This window comes from Dermacentor albipictus, chromosome 1 (assembly GCF_038994185.2).
Source record: "Dermacentor albipictus isolate Rhodes 1998 colony chromosome 1, USDA_Dalb.pri_finalv2, whole genome shotgun sequence".
NCBI lineage: Eukaryota > Metazoa > Arthropoda > Arachnida > Ixodida > Ixodidae > Dermacentor > Dermacentor albipictus.
In genome coordinates this window covers 123,068,320-123,094,425 of record NC_091821.1, presented here as the reverse complement: position 1 = coordinate 123,094,425, position 26,106 = coordinate 123,068,320, and the positions used below count along the sequence as shown (strand labels likewise).

The following is a 26,106-nucleotide window of genomic DNA, read 5'->3' as shown; positions in this document are numbered from 1 at the left end:
GTGTTGCATTTCACTGATTTAAAGATATTACTTTGGTTTCGATGAGGCAAACCTGCATCTCAGCATCAGCCAACACTTTGTTTTTTTGAGCTCAAGCTCCTTCAAAGAAGTGGCGGCAGGCCTCCTTTCCCGTTCATTCCTCAATGAGTAGGTCCTTTCTGTTCTCATTATCCTTCCGCCGCGCGTTTGCTACACGGACAATTTCAAGCATCCTCTTGGTTAGTTGTACAGTCAACGTCCAATTGTTCGCACACCCTAGGGGCCGCGAAAACGTCCGAAAAACCGGGCATTTCGAAAAAGGAAGGATGACAAAAAATTGAATGCATGTCTTTTACTGATCTTGAGGGCTCAAAATTGCTACAGACACATCGGAAAAAGCTCTGAAGGACTGCCAGTACACTTATTAGGCATATCGGTGCTCGTACTGTGACAGGAGATGGTGGGTGCAGACGTGTATAATTAAGGAACACGTACTGTGTCCCGTGACAAATGCCCCTTCCCATGCTTATTATGCTTTGCCGCGTAACATTCCTGTAATGAGGCAAAGTGGACTTTCGGGACCCGGAATTATGCAACGAATTATGCAATTAAGTCGTGCTTTCCGACCTACGAAGCCAATAGCCGGGACCAGAAAGGCGGAGTTGGAGCCATTACTAACAGCGGCGAATCCTATCAATAAAGAACACGGCACCAAACGGCAAGAAATTAATAGTGAACGTCGAAGCAGCTACGCCAGGCGTTTCTGCGGTGATGGCTACGGCTGCCAGCGGATCTGCGTGAGAGTGCCGGTTCGAGACGGCGAGATACTCAAAATCGAAGGTGGTGGCTTTGACTAATGCCGTTTAGGACCTGTGGTCATGGCATAAAGTCCAGAAAATCGGACACCGAAAGGTTCTTGCGTCCGAAATTTCATACGTTCTTTACATTGACCCTATGATATACGTGGTGGTGCCGCGAAGCCGTCGGACGTCCGGAAGTCGGCCGTTGACTGTACAATGGCAACTCCTCCAGCCGTCGACACGGGGACAACGACGATTCGTTACGATTTCTCTCTGTTTTACTCGAGCCAGCTAACGTTATCGCGACCTTAGTTCCCTTTGGATAAAATTACAGCAAATTTTCCCCGATAGAAGCGAAAATTCCTTGAGATTTCCCTGAGTATTTCCAGACTATACAAAATCCCTAAGAATTCCCGGTTTTCCCGGTTGGTAGACACCCTGAGTAACTCGATTTAAAATTTATCGTCAAACGAAGACTTGGCACTGCGGTCTTTATCGCTCACCTTTTGCCGAATGATAGCAGCCATGCGCTTCTTGCAGAGGTTGCACTTGTTGCTGTGAACACGGTTCATGTACTCCTCGAGGCAGCGTACATGAGTCCAACGTACCGTGCCTGCGATCAAAATACACGCTGGTTGCACCCACTACTAAAATTCTAACGCGCAAGCACGTGTCACACGGCTTGACGAGAAACAACGTTCGAAACAACTTTCTCTGCGCGTTATTTTGGCACAGTAAAGTTATCAATAAAATACAATCTGAAGAAATAGGCCAAGTCACATAATTAAGTCGAGCTATACGTGTGCACCTTTTTCTTTTCATTCTTCAAAGATTTGGGTATTGTACAACGAGCCTAATGAAAACTTGTCATTTGCTTGTGTAATGCTATAGTAATGTGCAGCATTACTAACGTTACTTTCTTATGAAATTACACCGTTGAAACAAAAACATATTATGTTAAAATCAAGTTAACTAAGAATATCATCACAAGCTGCTAAAAAAGCTAGGGGCAGGTGTGTTCCACGCATTAAAAGCAATCATCTATAATAAATACTATTTTTCACAGAAGTATACTTCACATTAAACGCAATAATCTTTAACAAATGCTATTTGTCACAGAACTAATTGAAATACTCAGTTCTAAAAATACTGTCTTGCCTGTTTAAGACCATCAACGATATAAATATATTCATATTCATCACGTAAAATAACCTTCTGCACTTCTTTCCCATTAAGCACGTAGTTCACAAATACTTGGAAGACTAATTTTTTTCTTCTTTAGAGGAGAGGCCATTATCGTTGTGACAGGTACAGGAACCATCTAAACACAACAGGACAGCGGAAGCAAACCAGAACAAAGAATGCGGCACTAATTTCAGCTTGAAGAGGGATATGCATCCCCATAATGCCACTGTTTAACTGCAGCGGAAGAGCTTCTTAAAAGCTTTGATGCGAGAAGAACTTCTAAGACCATTGTAGAAGTTTCACTCCGTTCAATATTTCGGAAAATGTTTAATCTTGGCATGTGGCATTGAAATCATATATGATCTTTTATTCTTCCTGTTTTATTGAATGCTGCGACATGTCCGTGCATGCACTCTGCAATGTCCGCGAAATCTACTTTTGACGAATGGTGGCTTTAATGTCCTTAACTTGGTAAAGACACAGAGAAGAATAAACTTGTTTCTAAATGCATCTAGATAATTCTTTGCCAGTAGAATCTCTCACCCAGTCATTGGGGGCTCAATGTGGGTGCTTGTAATAGTTCGCATTATTTTCTACATGAACTGTAATCCGAAGGGCCCCGAAGCTAGATAGTCGCACACTTTATATCCGTACCTCTTGGTGAGGGACAGTTTGGGTTGACTGATTTCTCCGTTAAATGTTTAAAAAAGCAGCCTTATCCTGATTGATACTATCAAGTTTCAGTTTCGATCAGCGCAAAATACGGCTATACAACCACACGGATATGGGGACATTGCAGTAAAGAGTGGCTGCTGCGGGGCGCCCTGTTGGAACTGAAATTTGTCTGGTATTTTAAATGTCGTATCTGTGGCGTGTCAAACAATCCCACTACAGCAAATGTGAATCCGATTGCTCAGTTATTATTACGCGAATGCTGCCAACAGTGGGCAATGCCTCTTCTGGCTCCTACCAACCCCAAATTCGTTGATTTCTCGAAGGTGTTTGGGCGTCACATTCAGCAGCTCTATTTCCACCGCTTCTCAACAAAGCACGTCGGCCCAATAGGACCACGAACCTAGAGTAAAACGTGACAAAAGCCATATTTTCATTATTTGAAGTAGTTTTGCTGCTTAATAGGACAGCTCATCTATGTACACATAACGAAAAAAAGAACATAGCCCTTGCTGGAGCGCACTGAAACCACCACTTCGGAATGAAACCATGGCAGGTGTTCAGAGGAAGATGGAGGCTAGAACTGTCGCCGAACAAGGAATGCCGCTAGAGCCAACGTTTCGAGAACAGGACTTGTGTTCATGAGGCTAGTATTAACTATTTTCCGTAGCAACGCCCTCATGTTTGCGTACGCATAGCTCACACTAAGCCAGCCTCAATGGGGTAGAAGGAGTAGAACAGCTGGTGCATACGATAGGGAGAGGAAAGTCGGAAAGTTCAAATAAAACAAAAGGCAAAAGAAAAAGTGCGGGCGGCTGGTGGTTTAGTTGTGACAGAGAGCGAAAAGGTACAGGTAAGGCACAACTTTAGTTTTTTCCTAGAAGCCGGGATTACGAAGAAGAAAAAAATAAAGGTTTATATGTGAAGGCAGACGTTGTAAACCTGGTGGGCCTTGTTTTCTCAGAAAAAAAGAAAAAGATAGATGGTTGCAACTTTTGAAAAACGACCCCCCCTCCCCCCCCCCCCAAAATGGGGGTAATAGAAACTGCGTTGTATCGAGACGCGTTCGGTAATGACTAAACATAGGATTTCTGTTTGTGTTTCCTCTTTCGCAATTTTATGCACTATGCAAACAGTATTTTTGGTTCTTTTTTCTCCGTTCTTATTTCTTTGTTTATCTACTTCTAAAGGTAGTTCTAAAAAGCGGGCACGTCCTGTGCTACCGGGGCTTAGCGGAGAGAAGAGAACTAGGAGTCGGATTCCTGATTAATAAGAATATAGCTGGTAACATACAGGAATTCTATAGCATTAACGAGAGGGTGGCAGGTCTTGTTGTGAAACTTAATAAGAGGTACAAAATGACGATTGTACAGGTCTACGCCCTTACATCCAGTCATGATGACCACGAAGTCGAAAGCTTCTACGAAGACGTGGAATCGGCGATGGGTAGAGTGAAAACTAAATACACCATACTAATGGGCGACTTTAATGCCAAGGTAGGCAAGAAGTAGGCTGGAGACAAGGCAGTGGGGGAATATGGCATAGGCTCTAGGAATAGCAGGGGAGACTTATTAGTAGAGTTTGCAGAACAGTATAATATGCGGATAATGAATACCTTCTTCCGCAAGCGGGATAGCCGAAAGTGGACGTGGAGGAACCCGAATGGCGAGACTAGAAAGGAAATAGACCTCAAACTCTGCGCAAACCCTGGCATCATACAAGATGTGGACGTGCTCGGCAAGGCACACTGCAGTGACCATAGGATGGTAAGAACTCGAATTAGCCTAAACTTGAGGAGGGAACGGAATAAACTGGTACATAAGAAGCCAATCAATGAGTTAGCGGTAAGAGGCAAACTAGAGGAATTCCGGATCAAGCTACAGAACAGGTATTCGGCATTAACTCAGGAAGGGGACCTTAGTGTTGAAGCAATGAACGACAATCTTATGGGCATCATTAAGGAGTGTGCAATAGAAGTCGGTGGTAACTCCGTTAGACAGGATACCAGTAAGCTATCGCAGGAGACGAAAGATCTGATCAAGAAACGCCAATGTATGAAAGCATCTAACCCTACAGCTAGAATAGAACTGGCAGAAATTCCTAAGTTAATCAACAAGCGTAAGACAGCTGACTTAAGGAACTATAATATGGATAGAATCGAACATGCTCTCAGGAACGGAGGAAGCCTAAAAGCACTGAAGAAGAAACTAGGAATAGGCAAGAATCAGATGTGTGCGTTAAGAAACAAAGCCGCCAATATCATTACTAATATGGATAAGATAGTTCAAGTGGCTGATGAGTTCTATAGAGATTTATACAGTACCAGTAGCACCCACGACGATAATGTGAGTGAGAATAGTCTAGAGGAATTTGAAACCCCACAAGTAACGCCGTAAGGAGTAAAGAACGCCTTGGGATCTATACATAGGGGGAAGGCAGCGGGGGAGGATCAGGTAACAGCAGATATGTTGAAGGATGGTGGGTACATTGTTCTAGAAAAACTGGCCGCCCTGTATACACAATGCCTCATGACCTCGAGCGTACCGGAATCTTGGAAGATCGCTAACATAATTCTAATCCATAAGGAAGGGGACGTCAAAGACTTGAAAAATTATAGACCGATCAGCTTACTTTCCGTTCCCTACAAAGTATTTACTAAGGTAATCGCAAATAGAATCAGGAACACCTTAGACTTCTGTCAACCAAAGGACCAGGCAGGATTCCGCAAAGGCTACTGAACAATAGACCATATTCCACTATCAATCAGGTGATAGAGAAATGTGCTGAATATAACCAACGCTTATATATAGCTTTCATTGATTACGAAAAAGCATTTGATTCGGTCGAACCCTCAGCAGTCATTGAGGCACTACGGAATCAGGGTGTTGACGGGCCATATGTAAATATACTGAAAAATATCTATAGCGGCTCCACAGCCACCGTGGTCCTCCATAAAGAAAGCCACAAAATCCCAATAAAGAAAGGCGTCAGGAAGGGAGATACGATCTCTCCAATGCTATTCACAGCGTGTTTACAGGAGGTATTGAGAGACCTAGATTGGGAAGAATTGTGGATAAGAGTTAATGGAGAATACCTTAGTAACTTGTGATTCGCTGATGATATTGCCTTGCTTAGTAACTCACGGGACCAATTGCAATGCATGCTCACTGACCTGGAGAGGCAAAGCAGAAGGGTGGGTGTAAAAATTAATCTGCAGAAAACTAATGTTTAACAGTCTCGGAAGAGAACAGCAGTTTACGATAGGTAGCGAGGCACTGGAAGTGGTAAAGCAATACGTCCACTTAGGGCAGGTAGTGACCACGGATCCGGATCATGAGACTGAAATAATCAGAAGAATAGAATGGGCTGGGGTGCGTTTGGGAGGCATTCTCAAATCATGAACAGCAGGTTGTCACTATCCCTCAAGAGAAAAGTATATAACAGCTGTGTCTTACCAGTACTCACGTATGGGGCGGAAACCTGGAGGCTTACGAAAATGGTTCTGCTTAAATTGAGGACGACGGGACGAGCTATGGAAAGAATGATGGGTGTAACGTTAAGGGATAAGAAAAGAGCAGATTGGGTGAGGGAACAAACGCTAGTTAATGACATCTTAGCTGAAATCAAGAAAAAGAAATGGGCATGGACAGGACATGCAATGAGGAGGGAAGATAACCGATGGTCATTAAGGAGATTCTGCTGAGTTGTGGCAACGTGTACGTTGGACAAACAGGCCGCTGCCTTAATATTAGATTATTAGAACATGCCAATTCCCTAGATGATTCTAGAGGACAGCATCTTCCTAGACATTGCAAGACATGCAGGCATGACGGCAAAATTTGTACTCCACTTTTCGGCAGGACTAAGATTGTCGGACACGCAAGTGATAAGAAAAAGCGTGAAGTAATCGAATCTTTAGAAATCGCGAGATTAGGGCCGGATAAATGTGTTAGTGAGGCTCCCATACATTTGTACCGCAAGGAGTTGGCGTTTCTAGGCTTGACTACATGATAGCGGCTTTGCTCTTTGTGGTTGGTGCGCATGCGTTCTGTTGTTGGTAGGAAAGAGGCGTTGGAGCATTAAACCAGCTGTTAGTCTGCGCCTGTGTCGTGTGCTTCTTTCTCTGTCTTGTTCTTTTTTGCGCAGTTTTTCTCTGTTTTCATAATGTCATACCAACTAGCCCCTCACCGTACGCTTCTAGACTTTCAGCACGTTTACGACGTTGCTCTAAAAACTATTTTTTGCTGAGGATTTGTTTTAGCGGCATTCTTAGCCTTCCATTGCACGCCGCCGCGATTTTCGGCGAGCCATTGCAAGCTAAGCAAGTTAAAGCGGACCAATCACAGGCTCCGGCACCACCCTTTTCATCCGGTTATCTATATTCAGCGCGCTCGCCTGGTCCCACCGAAATCCTCTCCACTTGAGCGTGTTTCTCGCCTCCTGGCAGCCAATTACAAACGAAAAACTACTCAATGTAGGCAATATTATTTGTTTTTAAAGCAAAGTGACCCCCTCTAAACTTAAAGCGTGTTTGATTGGGCTGTTGAGGCAAAGCTGCAGGTTACCGCCCGATGCTTGCGTCGGTGATTACGCAAATTTGACGTCAGCATATTGAAAGAAAAAGATGTTGGAATAGTTTTACGTTATAGGGCCCGTACTGTCTTTTGTGTTGCACCCTTTTTTATTTCACTTGTGTATCTAAGGGCATGCAGCGTTTATCGAAACTTTCCTTTCTTTGCATATCAGAGAATTTGCTGCTTCATCGAATTAGTCAGTATTTTTTCTGCACGATATTTAAAAATTCGCATTTGAGAGCGTAATTTTTTGCGCTCTAATGTATCATGGGCCTGTTCTATTTCTTGCCTTTGTGCTCAGCCATGTCTTAATCTTGCACTCTCATGACTTTTTAAACAATACGTTGATTTCTTTACGACTACAGCTACAGAAGCTCTCACTGCTGTTGCTTCAGGCACTCAATTATATATTTGTTCTTTTCAGTCACCAGTAGTTCTATTGACGGTGAAATGGTATCGTATATGCTGCCTGTTGGCGTGCTTGCATGGGTGTTCAAAACGTCCGCCTGCGAGTGCTCTAATTTTCCCTTTGGCAGCACAGTGACTGTCGCATTACCTCCACATGTTCTTATCAGTGGCATTGACTTTGGTGATTCATGAGCGATGCTGCATATTCAGTCCGTCAATATTCCCCCCCTTTCTGATATCCTGCTCATACACTCTGGTACCAGAGTCACCGACGCTGAAACGACACACATCAAATGCTCCGTATAGTTGGCCTTTTATAGTGGCCACGTCCAACGCCGTTCGAATGTAGCAGAGGTCGGGTGAGCACAGGAAGTGATAATCGCAAGGGCAGCGGAGGGGGACAAGGATGACTTGGCAGGCAGAACATTGTCCAGACCTGAGTGCGCAAGGGTGGCAGACAGGCAGAATTGAGGGGGCGGAAACAGCGGCACCCGAACATTTCCCCTCCAGCTCCACTTTCTAAGCCAGTGCCTGGGATAAGCGAAACGGGACAAGGGAAATTCGAGAATCTATGCAAAGGTCGGTACAGTGCGCCGTGATTACTTAGGGTACGGTGCGCTCGGATTAATGCCTTCAAAGAGAAGCTATACTGAAAGTAGAGTCGTTCCATTGGTTATACGCTTGCGCTTTCAAGAAACCGTTTTCGAGTTACTGGCTACTGCACCAGTCTCATAGGCGAGGCGTAAACTATTTATATCGGGGTCCACCTCGCAGTACAGCGCTAACATACCACAACGAGGCACACGTACTCCTTTTTATGCAGCGACATGGTGCCACCATCTCTTCGGGGTGGTCGTCCCTGAAGCAGTACCGGCACACCAGGTGATCTGTCAGAGAGCTGCGGCTCTTCTGGCTCTGCACTGAACGCTGCGACGAGCACTTGCGCAGGTGAGTTGGTGACGTCTCCGACGGGCTGACCGCTACAATTGCCACCTGTTCGTGCACGAAATAGTTGCGAAAGGAATTATGCGACGCTAGCAGCTCGCCATAATGAACTCACCATCTTTCAGCGCTCGTTCAAAATGCTGCATTGTTAGACCTTGTTGCAGAATTCACCAATCAAAAATACCTGTGTCTGTGTTTGTGCGTACACACGTGCATCTGCAATCTACATGAGCTAGGTGTTTTCCGAGTGCTGGGTATGTTTGCTGAGCAAACCAAGTGAGTACTGAGCACGAGATTAGACCTTACGTTACTGGAGCCAAAGAAAGCATTCATGCATAATGAATCCATATCAACTAGCTCAGCTTTCTGTCGTTTTAATGTTAAAGGTGGTGTGCTTGGTGCTAACTATACAGCGGTTGAATGACTTGTATATGTCATTTTGGGGCTGCACTCCGTCGCTGCAGCCGTGAAGAGGCCCGCCGCAAATGAGCACATGTACTTGCCTATTATGGCTGAATAAAACAGAAATGTATTCGTCTGTCTTAATGCACCGTGTAAGAAAACTTGTATTTTTTTTCTATATAAGTGCTGGCGGTCGCTATCACCATACTGCGCTAGCGCGTTGGAGGTAAGTGGCTGACAATCATTCCACTACTTGATCAGTGTCTGGTGCCAAGCACTTTTCCATTGCCACAGCTCCACGGCAGCGTGGTCGGCAGTCTTAAAGCTGTTTACAGTGAGTGCCGTCTATTTCAAATGCGATGACACGCTAGGCCAGAATGCGACGAAAATTTAACTCGGCGTCACGAGTGGCAGAAACGTTCATTTACGCGTGGCTGTAGGTCACTCGCTTGTATTCGAAACGGGTTTTCAATTCGCGCGGGATATGCTACCTTGTTGTATTGCTATCCTGTTTCCCTCCTACTACGCCCTGCCACCAATGCCGCGTAATTTTCAGACTTCGAAAATAACGACTTGTTTTCTCCTATGTTACTCTTTTTCAGTCATATGTGGTAGCACTCCGGTCCGAGCGGCAATAAGCCTGTGGTTTCAGCTCACACCACAAGGGAAGAAATTATCCGGGTCCAGCGCACATCTTGGAATGTATGTAAAGTGAAGCTTTCGTTAACCGATTAATGAAATACTATAAATTTTCCCATTTCATTCTTGCCTCATTAGCGTAAAGAAAACTGCACGCACTCGAGCTACGCAATTTGACATACGCGGCGATCATTTCAAAGAGCTAGTTGGCGTTGATACAACAGAAGTACACGTGCGATTGTGGCGAAATGGTTAGAACACTGAACTGCTGTTCTGAGGGATCGAGGTTCGATTGCACCATTGGGCATGTAATTAATTCTTTTTAAATGTGACCTATTCGGCAAGACAACAGCAGCACTCAACAGCCATAGTCCGGAAAGTCCGGAAGGGCTCGCAAAGAAAGCTTCGCTTTAATGAAGAAAATGACTGATAAGAGTGTAATTGTACGGTCAATTAGCACGCTAAACCCACTCTGTGCGCTGCGTAGGCATGCTTAGCATTTGCAGCGCCGTATCTTACGAGGCCCTTGCAGAACATGCTTGAACAGTTCGCGTTATAAATTTTTAGTCGCCAGAGGCTAGATTCCGAAGGTTCGAGCGTATTATGTGAGTAGATTTTCTGATTGACTCTAATGGTGTCGAAAGACGACGAAGTGCGGTGACGGGTCGGATGGGCTCCACAGCTCCTTCGCACAGAAGCCCTATTTTGAGCGAAATCATCTTGGCCACCAGATTCAATGTGACTATCACGTGTCTGAAGTCACCCAGAGCACATCGACAGTGAATTTGAGGTTTTAAGTACTATATTTTGCCTTTTACGGTTACTTAAGCTTCGCATGCAGCGGTGACGCCCCGTTAAACCCACCACGCTAGAGGCGAGGCCTAGCAGGGACTCCGGCCGCCACGCCGCTGCAGAAGGCGAACGCGCTGCTCAATGCCACCGCCAATGAAGCCAACCTATAGTCCACCGGGGCAGCGGAGGTCGAGGACATGGACATCCGCAAATCTCAAGCACTTGTTGTTGCCTCAAAACAGGGCTCGTGCCCACAGGGGAGATTGGCCACACTAGGTTGACTGAAAATGCATCGAATAAAATACCAAAAGGGGGTACAGGCATACGTTCCTCTGGCCAGTGGGAAGAATGAAGAAAACAATAAGCATTGGATCAATGTTACGAATTGTGCCCATCGGCGCCGGCTGCAGTCACGGTCGACCACGCCCCAACTGTCTCGAACGCCACCGAATCCCACTCTCCTCCAAAGCTGACTGGCGATGCGCTAGCCCCAATAACCCGTACTACATGCCGACGATTACAAGCTAGCGGTTCATCCAGGGAACGGCCTGGAGCTCAACAAGGTGAACCCAGGAAAGTTAGTGGACACCATCACCAATGAGGCAAAGCTCCGCCAGCTCCGCCAGTCAGCTCCGCCAGATTCAAAGTACGCATAGACGAAGACTAAAACATCCTTTTTCTGAGCGCTGCTTCTGAAGCTGCGGCCTCACACTTAGCAAGATGCACAAAATTACAATTGGTGCAACATATGATAATGCATCATCCAGAATAATCCACGATAACTCGTGTAAAGGGTGATGTACAGCATCGGTCCTTTACAACAACGACACCACGCCCGAAATGGTATTAAACGCACCTAATCTCCCGGATACGAGGCGTTGACATGTCCAAGTCCGGGAAACACAACAAACATGGTGATCATATTCCAGGAGAAAACAGTGCCATACTATATAGAATTTTCCGGTCTTCTTCTGTGGTGCTACCTCTAGAAGAATACCGCACCCAAATGCCGAACCTGCAACAAGACAGGCCACAGAGAGTACGCCTGCACACTGCCCGTAGCACAGCCAAGTGCAAAGCTAGGGAAATAGTGGAAGCATTTAATATCATTAAGAAAGCTAGCTTGTGTGTTAGTGAAACGTCTTCATTAATATTTATGTAAAAGAAAAAGTTTGTTGAGAGTTCCTTATCTTACCGCACTTGTGCTTAGGTGTGCTTGTTGCGCAGGCACTGACTGAGAGTATATACGTACGTGCCTTCTGTAAAAATAAAGTAGTTGTGAGTGGCGCTCTGTCCCGTTGTCCTCTCATGTGTGGCATGTGTTGTTTTTTGGTGCCATAAAAATAGGTTTAATGAATCAATACCAACTTGCTCAGCAAGTTCTCTTAATCCAAGTGCAGGAAGTGCACCACTTCGCTAACAACGGGGCAGCTTGAGTGCCACCCTCGGTGCTCTCCGTGCGTCAGGAATCACACAACGGCAGTCAAACCCTGCCTTGATAGATTCCTGCCACCCATCAACCGCTGGAAACCGTACCAGGCCAAGAGGAGTTCTAGGCCACCCTCCCTGAGACCACGTTCCAAGCGCTCAGCATCCCGCAAGTCGCAATCCTGAAACAGCGTGGAGCTGTCTCAGCGAGAAGTTCCAGGCCCCACTACGGTCCCAGGCGCAGGACATCGCGACGACGGACGCCATCCCATGACAGGACCTCGAGCCGAGGTCGCTCCGCAGGTGGCATAATGGGATGCAAGGGAGCAGCGCAGGTGACGCCGCAAGGGAGGTGGACACAGGTTGTCTCTCCCAAAGCTAGCCCCCACCCTGTTCACACAGAGCTGGCACAAGCACACGCACAGATTAAGCGCCTAACCGAAGAGAACTCAACACTCAAAGCAGAAATCACTAACCTAAGCGCGCAGTTCGTAGCACTTAAATGACTTGTTAGGAAGAAATAGAGCTACCCCTACACAAAACTATTCAGCCCTCCCCCCCCCCCCCTTGGGAAGCGGAAATGGTAAAGCAGTCAATGCACAGTCACTCCAAACCCGACACGGCAACGAGCAACCACACACCCCCCGACACTGCAAGGAGTCATACCCGTCAAATCTGCATTTCCCCAGAAGGTAGAGGATATAGTAGCAAAGGCCAATTAGTGTTTTCAAACACCCCTACAGGTTATTATGGAACAACTCACAGCTATACAACACTCCACGGCACAACAACTATTCGCACCTCAACAACAATCACACTCAGATGTCAGAATGCATACTGAGACTAAAGGAACTCAATTAGCACTGGAAGCTCCGCAAAAACGGTGCCCTAAGAGGAAAATTTACTAGACCGCACATGACTTACCAGACTTACAGACTCATCAGAACCCCACCTGATGCAAGCATCACCCCCACCCCCCTCAGCAACCAAGACGGCTCCTCCGCAACATTTATGCCGTAAGCGCGGGAGCCCTCCAGGCGAGACCACGCTGTGGCAGTGGAATTGCGGGGCTACAAAAAGAAGTACGGATCACTGACGCAATACATCTCTACATCAACAAGAACTCCTGAGCTCATTGCACTGTAAAGACGAACACTCACGTCCAGCTACCCGGAACTTCACGTCACCGATACGGGTGACAGTCCTCACACCCGGGTCAGTAAGAAGGTAGTGGCGGTCCAACGCTATCTCCAAGAATCTGAACCGCTTGCCATTCTGCTCGAAATTATCCCACAGGCAACGAAGAAGTGTCCCATGTTATAGCTAAACATTTACTGCTAGCCGAAAAGCCCGCAAACGGTCCTGAAACAGGTTTTGGAGCAAGCAACGCACACACCAGGCAACAATCTACTGATAGTGGGCGACTTCAACACAGCACACCCCCTCAAGTGTTACTCATCTACCAAAACTAGGGGAAGCCTGCTTCCCCAACTTATTGAGGACATTGACCTCACATTTGACACCGATCCAAGCAATAGCATCAGGCTTGGCACAAGTGTTGAAAGAAGACACCAATCCAGACCTAACACTCACCAGAAACATCCGCCAAGCTTGCTGGGTCAATCTGAAGGAGCACCTAGCCAGCGAACACGCGCTGCTAGCCACCACTCTCGATGGGCTCGAATAAAAACACAAGGTAGGTATTGCTTGCCTCACGGATTGAACCAAGCTGCGGGAGATAAAAGCACAACGACATACAAATGAACGCAGCCAACAACATCAGTCCATTCAACACTGGATCACTGAACTTCACCACGAAGTGAAGGCGCGCACGAAAATAGTCGAAACGTCTACCACCACTCAAAGCATCGACGCTCGTTTGCTCCACATGTGGGAAGCCCGGCGTAGTCTGCTGATGCGTTGGAAAAGGCAACGAATAAATTTCTAGCTCAAGAGGTGAATCGCCCTATTCACACAAGAGACTGCAGAATACGCCACCACGCTATGCAGAAAAAATTCCCTATCTCTCTGCGACTGCTTCAGAGAAATGCTGAGTACTTCGAAGACGTGTAAGTTGAGGTACCTGATCAACCCGGCCAGCAGCAAAATGATATCCCACCACAGCATGGCCCGGGTAATCCACCAATTTCCTGGAAACGAGGCGGAGTTTCTTTGGACACTCAAAACCTAGTACTTCCCCACAGAGCCATCAAAGTCTCTGCCACCCTAAACCGGCGGCCCAAACTAGCTCCTAGATGAGGATATTCATCTACATGAAGTAACAGCGGTAATAATGCGCTTGAGACGCCACACAGCCCCAGGAATAAATCAAACCACCAATAAGGCGCTTTTCAGTCTTGTCAACCCCTCGCGAACAAAAGATGGAGGAAAGGAAGCCTTCCGGAGAGTAGGAAAACGGCGGAGGTCCGTCTCTTACCGAAGCCAGGCAAGCCACCAGCCATTGAGAGCCTACGGCCCATTTCCCTCACTTGTTGCGTGGTGAAGATCCTACAGCGCCTCGTTCTCAACCGGCTACAGTCATCCCTGGAGGACTCCCGGAAACTTCCAACAACGATTATAGCATTCCATCCATGCCTATCGACAGAAGACATTCTACTTCAGCGGAAAGAGGAGGTGTTTGTACCAACGACGCGCAACTATCCTACCGCTATCCTCGCCTTGGACCTTAAAGGGGCGTTCAATAACGTGAAGCATACAGCAGTCTTTTCGAGGCTAAACACACTGGGCTGTGGCGCTAAGACGTATTACCACATGAGAGATTTCCTCTTAGATAAAAGAGCGATCCTAAAAGTCAGGGACTAAGCCTCAAACCCCTTCCTACACGGTGAGCGTGGCACACCACAGGGCGCAGTGTTATCTCCTCTCCTCTTCAATATCTCCTTAATAGGTCTTTCGCCGCTCCTCGATAACACCCCAGTGATACGACATGGATATACGCAGACGACTTTAACATCTGGTCATCCACAGAGTCGATCGGCGCAATGGAGAGCCACTTGCAAGAAGCGGCAGACGTGGTGAGCGACTCTGCTAAGTCATGCGGCCTCAGCTGCGCCCCTCAAAAGTCGGAGCTACTCCTATTCTCACTGCGAAAGAAGCACGCACCCGACTTGCCCACTATCAACATAAAGTTGGAGGAACACACCATCGTTCTCTCTCAGAGCCTGAAGACACTGGGAATAGTTTTCTAATCGCATCGCACCAACGCAATATTAATCAACAAGCTTAAGAATACAACAGCCCAAGTTACCCACTTGATCCGGCGAATAGCAACCAAGGGACGTATTCTGAAACGTTCGCCGCCGCGAAAGTTTCGCCCTGGCCACGCCTCCGCCGTTGCGGCGCGCGCTGAATGGCTGCTTTGACAAAACCGGAAATTCACTTGCGCCACCTGAATTTCCGGTTTTGTCAAAGCAGCCATTCAGAGCGCGCCGCAACGGCGGAGACGTGGCCAGGGCGAAACTTTCGCGGCGGCGAACGTTTCAGAATACGTCCCCAAGACAAGAGGCATGGCCGAGGCGTACACGCTTCGGCTTGTTCAAGCCGCCTTCGTGTCTCGAATAACTTACGGTATCCCATATGCACTACACAATGCGATGGAATTCACGATAAGTGACACAATGATCAGGAAGGCACGTAAACAGGCGATCGGTCTGCCAGTAAGTATACATCTACAGAACGCCTACTGTGCCTATGAGAGCACAATAGGGCCGACGAGTTGATCGAGGCACATCTATTCAGCCAACGAACAAGGTTGGTGGTCACAGAAACAGGCAGGTCCATCCTCACGCCTGGGACTCTCTGCCTTGCTCAGCCACCCACCACCTCAGAATGTAAGCTTACCCTATGCCATCCAGAGAAACATAACCGTCCCTCCCCTACCTCGCAACATGCAACCCGTGCGCCACGCGCAGCGAGGGATGCCTGGGCCCGAGCCGCACACAAGCAATATGGGAGTCAGCTCTCTACATCCTACATGGATGCGGCGTCTTACCCTGGGGGAGCAGCAACAACTGCCACCGTAATCGTAAACAAAGAACATCGGAGTAACATTTCATTCCCCGAAATACTCTCCAAGCCGAGGAAATGGCCATAGCCCTCGTGCTCTCCCAAACAGAGGTCGAAGTCATAGTGACCGACTCACAACAGGCGTGCGACAACTACGCTAATGGCAAAATTAATACCAACACGTTCAGAATCCACAATGAAAAGCCGCCAACGAGATAAGCCATGATCATTGGTTGCCGGCTCATCACGGCAGTTCTGGCAACCAGATACCCAACCTCATGGTTCGACATTTGACCGACTGAGCCGACGCCGAAGAATCCGAGACCGAGCGTGTGCACCATCTGTTATTGTACCTAGACATCACATAACATGACAAGCTAAACCACCGAACCTAGAAAGCAGGAGAGATTCCTCCGAGCTCTACAACTTAATACGTTCCCCCACCCAACCAGAAATCACCTCAGAGCCCCTCCACAATCTCTCCGCAATGCCGCTTCTGCGGAGGACTCGGGTCCCTCATGCATATAGCAGGGGGTTGCAGACAGACACCACTAAATCCTCCAAACCTTAACCACACCAACGCGCTTTGGGAGAGAGCGTTGGCCAGCTCCGACCTCGAGGATCAGCAACGGCTGATCGCGAGGGCCCAGGACGCAGCCCGAGCTGAAGGCATTCTCTAATGAGGTTGTCTCTGCAAAGCTACATTCACATAATAAATATGTTTGTTCTCTCTATATATAATGGTGTCGTTGGCTGCCGTGAGCGGCCAGCGCTCAAACAGCAGCACGCGAAGCCGTTTCGCCAAGAGCTCTCCTTTATTATCTGGGTCGAGGTATGCAGAGCCCTGCATAATACAAGCAATTTGAGTCAGGTGACTGTGGTCAATACAAGTACGTACGGTGAGAGACCAAGCCAAAACAACGCTGCTTCGAAATGACAGCCTTCGCAACATTGAGAACAGAAATAAACGCTTGGAAGTATCAGTAACGTTTATCTTAGCCACTCATCGCAAGTATTTGCACTACTGTGATACAAACTCACCAGAGGAGCCTTTGTCAAACTCCTGTTTCCTTTCTTTCTTTTTTGCAGGTAAAGGTGATTACTCACTAATCAGCGATTGATTGCCGATGTAGTGTGCCGATAAGTTTTTTTGTAAGGAATTCTTTCGGCGAGTCTCGCTCATGAGTTTCATAGTGTATACGTATTCATTAGCAAAGATGGCAGGACGCGTCATTACACAGTTTTATCAGTTTTCTGCAGTTAGCAGCACATACTCGGCTTAGAGGACATAACAAATCAGGCAAGGTGCCCTTCTTTTGCTTGGCTTATAGCAGGGCTCTAGATTTGTTGTTGTCACACTGTTGTTGTTAACAGCCTACTTTGACAGTAGAGTGCTAAAGCAAACAGTATCGCACCTCGCATTCGACTATATTGTGCCATCAGGATCCCACTTATACCAAACAGAAAAAAGTCCATGCGGCACCTTTGAAGAAGTTCGGCGACTGGAAGCACGAGATCGCGACGGTGTAACGGGACCATTGGACCGTGATGCACAGGCCTCTGAAGATCTGGGCACAAGCACATCTGATCCTCCAGATGAAGTACCTGCTTTCGAAAAAAATCACAAAATAAACGCGCATTGCAACAGGCTCTGAAATATGTTTCGTACTGCAGTTTCATTCAGTATATTGAGCTCTCATAGTCACTACATGCGCTTTCCATGGGGTTAGTAAAAGGGTTTTTTTTTTTGGTCTTGTCGATATGTCATCATAAAATGTTCAGCGTAGCGCAACTAGTACACATACACAGAGGAACAGCAGCACACAGACGCGAAGCGCAAACTGCCAACAACGTTTTATTTGCGGGAAACAACAACACTTACACATGAGGCGGGTCAATTCACTCATGTTCACACTGGCCTCAATATTGACAGTGCTCACATTGATTAATACGGAAATGCATGGGTTGCTAACGTCATTATCGCTGTCAAAGAACGAAATGTAAGGGTTTTCTACGCGTGCGCTATGATTACACCCCATGAAGTCTGATGGTCTTGTTTATTTGTCGCCTTGTTTTTGCAATTAACGTTTCTTTGTTGACACTTGGGCTGAACGCGTGTTCTGTGACGTAACGTGTGAGCTGTTTAAGCGTCATTGACTTTGACAAAGGTCGCTATTTTGGTACGTTGCGACGTTGCTGTGCCAGTAGTACTAACTACGCTGTAATTATGTAGTAGTAATATTAGCGCTGAGTATGTGTGCTGTTCTTCCCCACTGTCTGTGATCCTGTTGCAATACATTGAGTGTCTACTTGCTAGCACCGACTCTTCGTGTTAGCATCACAAACGATGTCTGACCACCAGTGACGTGTAAATGAATTTGGCTTCTTACTGTCAATAGGCTATGAATGATGAGTTCTTCGGGTTTTACACCGGCTGCGGATGCTCGTCGCATCGTATTAGGGGAAAACAATTATCGGGTTGGACTCCAATCGAAGCGAGCCTGTCACATGGGAAAAGAGCATTCTACCGCAAAGCTGCACTGAGGTGGCTTCTGTGACTGGAATTGTTTATGTGTGTACCGCAGTTTTAACCGCAGGTTAGTATACCAATACCGACTGACTTTCTTAGCAACGAACGCTATATCGTTGTTCGGTGTCTATACCGGGTTTTCTCACGAAATTTGTTTGAAATTTCTTTGAAGTAACGAAAATGGATAATTGCGTGATTTTCGCTTGATTACTTTTATCACAGCGTTATGCACTTGAAAATGACTCCATGTTTCAGTTAAATAACTAAATAGGCAAATTAAGCTAATTAACTTTTTAACCAAATATATTTCGAATTTATTTGAATGGAAGACTTGAAGCGCGTCATTCGATGAGTTTATAACCGTTTCTAGAAATTCAAAATGTTGAAGCTGCTAATTTTTACTGGGTAATGAATTCAGGCCAATTTCACACAGAAAAGCGATACTTGAGATCTGAACAGCGCAACGTTCGCACCCATAATAGACGCCCATGTGTGACTCGACTGATTGTGTTTCACAGGTGAGCGAGCATCAAGCGAGCATCCTTATCACGCCGCGATCTTGGTCGCTTCATGCTCGCCCAACGATGGGGCTCAAGGAGGCCCGCATGGGAGTCTACTAAGGGCTTGGGATTTGTGCCCTCGGGCTGTTCAGTTTCGCTTAACTGTGTGAGAGTAGCATGAACTTATTACAGTATAAAAATGAGCAGCGTCGTCTTCTTTGACTCCTGGAAACAGTTATGTGCTCCTCGGATGGCGCGCATAAAGTGTTCCATTGGCATCAATCACATGGCTCTTATAGCTAAAAAGTTCACTAACCTAATTTGCATATTTACTTGTCTAATTAGTATAATAATTCATTCTCAAATGTATGCCTCCATGGTAAAATCAATCAAGAGAACCTAATTTAGTTACCTCATTTTCCCTATATTTAAGGAATTTCGAGCACGTTTCGTGAAAAACGCGGTACCAACCACTGCATACTAAAGTCTGGGAATAATACACTAAAGCTACTCTCGCAGTTCGCTACCGAAGCAGAAGTTGCTACAGCTATATATGTAGAGCTGCGATGGTGTGTTGTGCCACAACCAAGTGGAAATGATGTATCGACTTTTGAAAGGGAGTGTGACTACATAAACAGGCACGCATACAACACATCTGGTGATTGGGTGAGCATGAACGGCACAACGATGGCTCACTTTCAACAGTATATGTGGAAGGGTAGGAAGAGGAGTATAACGTCATGAAGAAACAATGCAAGACGTAAAAAAAGAATTGTGTTACTTGCCAAAGCCAGGACGTTAATTTGAGGCACGCCGTAGTACGGAAATTCTGGATGATTTCGGACCACTTGGGGTTCTTTATCGCGCAGCTAAGAATATATGAGAGTTCTTTTTGCATTTCGCCACCACCAGAAGGCGACCAGGGTTCAAACCCGCGGCTAAAAACTCAGCAGCGAAACTCTGATAGGCTACCGTGGAGGGTAACAAGAATAATGTTAAATGCAAATAAAGTTGTTGAAGGTGGATGGTAAAGGCAGTGTGTATTCGTTGAATGTTTATAAAGTTTACAAAAACGAAAACAACCCGAATGTATCTGATTCCGTGAGAGTTAAATAACAGGAAAAAAATTAAGGTTTAGAAAGGTAAACGTATATTCTAATAATATTTGGTAAAATTGCAAAGAGTAAGACATCTCAGTGCCTCTGTGTGATTTCTGGTTCGAGCTTCGAAAGAATGCACAGGGCTGTTGAACATTTTTTTTTCTCTTTGACAATGCATTCCTGAACTTGACCGTTACCTTCGTGCGATGCGAAGGATACTAGGCCGACGTATGGCGCCCGGGCCCAGAATGCGCCCGAACCTGAAGCGCACCTCTATAGCCATCGCACGAAGCCCTTTTAGTGCGCTTATATACAGGTATACGGATGGTTCCTACAAGAACGTCTGCCTGCTCCACCAATGTGTGTGTTTAGCTAGAATGGCGTGTCGTACATGAATCACCCATTGTCGCTTTCTGATTTGGTCTGTGCGAGTATTTGTCGCTCGAACAGTAATTTTCTATTGATGTCCATATTGCTTGCGCGTGTATATACACCCAATCACCTTCACTTTCTAGCGCGTCGAAAATATTGCGCCATGCTCAATGCTCTCAATGTTCAACATTTATAGCAACGGTAAAGCAACGTCACGATACGAAAAAGGCATAGAATGGAATGTCAAAAATTCAACATAAAATTGAAGACATAATCAGCTTCCAAACCACGAAGTAGGTTCGCAACCAAGTAGTTGAAATGCGAATGTTATATTCGACCTTTAGAAGGTCTTGCATGAAACTATGCCGAAAAGTTCACCAATGGATGCAAACGGGCATGCACTGTGAGCTCCTCGTATAAGTTTTCTACGCGCTCGCTTGTGTGAGCAACGGGAGAAGAGCTAAGCCAATAAAGCGGAAATGTGTTGGCATTGTTTTAGGCCCGCCAGGGGGGGGGAGGGGGGGGGGCATACCGAGGCGCGCGCGTGCCCGCGAGTATGCCTTTCACGGGACACGAATCGATGTTTCAGCCGGCTGCACTCGAGAAGCCGACCACGCTTGCCCTGCTCCACAAAACCGCGATTTCCGGCGGCTAATAACATGAACTCTAGCCGCCTAGGTGAGCTCACTTGCTGTCAAGGTGTTTGTGCCGTGTGCCATGATGCTGCTAGTGCTTGCCGAAAACTGTTTCAAGCTTCAATAGCGTTGCGTCCTGATGGTTCTCGTTGAGACTGCCATTGTCCTTGGTTGTCCCAGAACCGTCGTCTGTACATTTTAAGTCTGTACATTTCTGTCCGCATGACTTCTCTTGCCCCTCGAGCCTCGCCACTGAAGCTGTGAAAAGCTTTTGTTCGCTACATTGTGTTTAGTGGAGCTTTTCATAATTTCTTTCATTGATCTAACTTAACCAATTCTATGGTTCAACCGATTCAATGCGGGGAAAGTGTTCACGTACCCTAAGGGAACATAATGCTAATAAACCATCTGATGCTTTCATTATTGGCTTCCGAAGTGCAGAACCGAGAGTGCCAGCCAACACAAAGTTTTGATAACTATTCGCGCATTTAGCCGCATTTTTCTTTTGCTCTATTTTATTTCCGTAGTCTACCTGCCACTTCTGAAAAAGAGATGATCGTGCCCTCCGTGAATGTAATAAATTTCACATCTAGCCTGCCAATGATCGATGATGGCCACTGTGCTGCAGTGCCGACTACCCAGTGAGAACAGGGGCATGCCATAAGCAGTAATCACCAAGTTGAAATAAGAAAGATGGTTCGGCTTGCTTGACACCTACTGGGAAACTTCAGGGAACGACAAAAACTGACGTGGTTTCCTGCTCTCCTCAAGCGCCCAGTTTCTGTTTGCCAGCGAAAAAGTGAGAAACTTTCTCCAGCTGCAGATCCTCGAAAAAGGACTTTTTTCGTGCGATTAGGAAACTTAGTGGAGAGCACCTCGTCAGTAACGACAAAGTTTACATTGTCAGTAGCCCCGGCGTAGCCGCGCTGAATAAATAAATTCGTGTATTTAATTAATCAGCGAGAAAATTAGAACATGCACGTAACCTATTTCCTGACGTCCGCCGTTCCTGATAGACCCGATAGACCAGTTTCTAAACACTGTGTTCTAAAAAAATTATGGGGTTTACGTGCCAAAACCACTTTCTCATTATGAGGCATGTCGTAGTAAAGGACTTCGGACATTTCGACCACCTGGGGTTGTTTGACGTGCACCTAAATCTAAGTACCACGGGTGTTTTCGCATTTCGCCCCATCGAAATGCGGCCGCCGTGGCAGGAATTCGATCCCGCGACTTCCGTGCTCAGCAGCCCAACACTAAAAACTGTGTTCTATCTTAAGCACTCTATATTTAGGATTTTTTCGCAATCTTTGCAAAACTAGCAGGTATATTTCGTTTAACAATTACTGGGCAGTCGTACGCGCTGCTCTACGTGGCTGCCGTTCTGCGAGTGATTGCCTCCAGTCGTTTTCTGTGACAGAAAACTTATTCCATTGTCTGTGGGCACCAACTGAAACTACAGTAACATCCGTGCAGCGCTTCTTAAGAATACCTTTAAAGAAACAAGCAAAGTCGGACACTGTGTCGCAACGCTTCAGGCTGAAAAACTGCAAACTGTGCTTTCTGTTGTGCCCATCTCATGCACATGAATACCTCTCAGCGTATTGCACGTGTCTCTGCACCACCTCAGCTTTGCGAAAATAATAATAATAATAATAATAATAATAATAATAATAATAATAATAATTCATCGACGATTACGATGCTCCCTAATGCATAATTTGAGCGCAGCACTATACGCGTCTTCATTTCGCGATATGTTGACCGGCGCGGCTATCATATCTGTCATATCTGTAACGCGCGGCACGTTGCAAATGGAGCGAAGTATGGCGCGACTCCCTTAGTAATCTGGAGATCGCGACAGCAAGCACGTGGGTGACGCGTGGGCGCGATTCGCAGCAGCCGCCGCAGACAGACCTTCCAGACGACGCGGACTACTCTGGCACCATCTCCTAGCCATCGTCGCGGCACTACGCTTTTCTTCTCACGCTTTCTACATGCCTTCTACCTACCGCTTTACGCCACATGGTTCCGCTGCACCCTCCTCCTCTGCTTTCCTCCTCGCATCTTGTATGCCCCGCAGTGCTCCGCGTTCCCTCTTTCATCTTTCGCTGTGCTCGTTCGCTAGGTTACACCGACGCCGACGCTCGCAGCAGGAACGGGCACGTAAGAGCTGCGCTTTAAGAGTAACGCGACTGGCGACCCCTATTTCACCGGTAAATATAAATGCATGTGGGGAAGCTGACTGCTTTTCTGTGTACGAGTATAAAATTGTCTTTCAGCTAAATTGTGCCTAGCCTCAAATAAGTGGCTGTACATGCAAGCAACTGTGTTCTTCCCACTTCCTTGGGAAAGTCAGTGTATATGTTTCAACGAGCATAATTGCCTAATTAACTATCTTATAAAATATCTAGTTCAACGTAAAACCTTCAATAGATCAGCAGACTGTATTGCTACAAATCAATTTCTTTCCATCATGCGGTTGCTGCGAATTTAAGTTTTCTGAGCCCATAAGAGGAGATCCGTAGATCTCACATAATAAATGTTATACAAAGCATATCGCCGATAGCTGGCTATCCAGCACGCCTTAAGGTTTTAAAAAGGATTGCCAGGTAGACCAGCATGTTTGTGTAAGGAAAACCATAGTGTGTGGGGCGCAGTCTGTGTATCGTGACAGCAGCAAAACGGCTTCGTTGACGACGATAGCGTCAACGGCTGCGCCGATGCGATGTTGAGTGATTTGTTGCACTGCGGCGAATAATGCTAAGGCCCTGCGTAACACAGGTCACAATATTATTATCACGCAATGTTTATGTATACACCCTACACACCTTTCACACGCTATCCCGAAATGCAAACATCAATCAGGTGAATGCACAGCGTGAGAGACGTAGATGCAGCGATGCCATGAGAACGAAGATGATGTGTGTTTAATGTGTGAAAAATGGTGATGAATGGTGTATGCCCAGAGAAGTATAACACACATGCCAAGATATTTAACTTTCTGGGCCCCTGTGTCCCGATGGCACATACCTATTCACGAAAAAGAAAAGACTTTATTTGTTAAAGAAAATATATGCGAAATCCTCAGTATAGGGCCTCCCTGTATTCCTCAGTGTCTCTCTGATAAATTCTGTTATGCTAACTTGGCCACAATTGGTGGTGGCTACAGTCAGCCACTCAGGTGCGGAGAAGGTGAATGAAGTGGGTGTTTCGGAAAGGATGGTGAAGGGTAATCCGATAGTATGTGTGGGGCTGGGCATCCACCGCATAGCTGACAAGTGCCATGAGACTGAGTAATGCTATACATAACTAAAATAATCTTAGTACTCTAGTACACGAGGAATGAATGTGCAAGCCTCATTATTAGAAAATTGTATAAACCTGGAAATTTCCCGGACGTGGCGGCGGCGTTTCGTTTGCGGCTAAATGCGAAAACACCCATGTACTTAGATTTAGCTGCACGTTAAACAACCCCACGTGGTCCAACTTTCCGGAGTCCCCCATTACGGCGTGCCTCATAATCAAATAGTGGTTTTGGCAACTAAAAAGCCATAATTGAATGTTTTGAACCTTGAAATCAATTGGAATGCACAGGAAGCTGCGCTTCAGTAACCAAGGGAGCAATGGTCATAATAAATACGACAAAAAAAAATATTGGGGTTTTACGTGCCAAACCCGCTTTCTGATTGTGAGGCACACCGTAGTGGAGGATTCCGGAAATTTGGACCACCTGGTGTTCTTTAACGTGCACCTAAATCTAAGTACACAGGTGCTTTCGCATTTCGTCCAACGAAATGCGGCCGCCGTGGCCGATATAAAATAAATACGAATCCGTTTATATAAACAGCATTGTAGAAAAGGCACATATGTACCACTCTCGCAAAAACAGGCATAAGGTCGTAATGAATCATCTGTAAACACATGCATACATCAGTACACCTTGCACACATCTCCAGTCTCCTAAAATAAATAAAAGAGATTGGCTCGCCATCCGGGCTCTGCGAAAGTGGATGTCCAGTGAAGCTGTTTAATACCACCACTACAACTGCTGTGGGGGTATGCAGTGCTTTACTGCTTTAGAGTGATGGTAATTTTGACAGCAGGCCGCCGCCCGTAGCGGTGCTGCAACACTGAAATCAGGTGCTAGGCTACTTCATATACGCAAGGCTAGGGATGTCACTTCCCACGTCACAAGCTGTCATCGCCGCGGCAGCTTGCGAAGCGGTAATCGCTATCGGGAAACGTATGCGAGGAGCGCTACGTGCTTCGCATTGTTACCAGGCGCACATTTTCAATTATGTCGCTCCTACGCTTGTTTTGCGCTTGTTTTTTATTGAAAGATACGCCGTTCTATATGTTGCATCCGTGCTTCCAAAGAATGTATACACTGTGCACTTTAATTTGCTTAAGCCTCTGTCTTACGTAGGTACGAGCCGTCAGTTCTGGCCCGGCACTGCCACCGCGATCGATCCGCGTTTTCGATAACGGACACGGACGCAAAAGATGCCGACCAAGTAGGGGCTAATAGCGTCGCTCTAAAAACAACTCTGCCTTACAAAAACCTTGCACACATGTAGCCCTCAGCCAATGCTTTACCATTTCACTCTCACTTTCACATAGAAGAATATCTGGCACAGAGCCGAGGCAGAGTTCCATTGATGAACAGCTTGGGAGCACACCACTTTGTATTCTACAGTTCCGCTGGCAATGGCACTGCCCTTCATGCTGGTACTTGAAAATCATCCAATGTAGACACACTTGCTGCCCTGGACAGGTATGCCCAGATATTTGCACTGGTGCTCCAATTCGTCGAAGTGGGCATGACATTTTGCACTACGCTGGTAGTTGAAATGCTTTGAATGCAGATGCAATGGCTTCACCAGGACGACTTGCTTACAGGCCATCTCTGACACATGTATGCGCTCACTCTTCACTTGATAGCACTGAACTTTAAGTGTTCCCAGTCGGTGTGCTTGCCAGATAAGTGGGCAGACCTCATGCTCAAATTTTTTCAGCTTCTAATGAAATATATAACAGCACACTTAAGCTACAAAGTGAAAGATGTGTTAAATTTTATGACTCATGAAAGTGGCATGAGCACAAGATATGCAATTTC

At 46.3% G+C, this 26,106-nt stretch overlaps 1 protein-coding gene across 1 annotated transcript in view; it reads right to left on the bottom strand.

Annotated features, from left to right (window-relative positions):
- Nucleotides 1–26,106, bottom strand: part of LOC135904831 (E3 ubiquitin-protein ligase MARCHF11-like) — a 130,388-nt gene that overhangs the window by 44,877 nt on the left and 59,405 nt on the right. The window contains exons 5-7 of the mRNA XM_065435823.1: nt 17,334–17,455; nt 8,428–8,611; nt 1,283–1,392 (exon numbers count right to left, since the gene is read on the bottom strand). Coding sequence (XP_065291895.1) covers nt 1,283–1,392; nt 8,428–8,611; nt 17,334–17,455 — 416 coding nt within the window. The remainder of the gene's footprint in view (nt 1–1,282; nt 1,393–8,427; nt 8,612–17,333; nt 17,456–26,106) is intronic.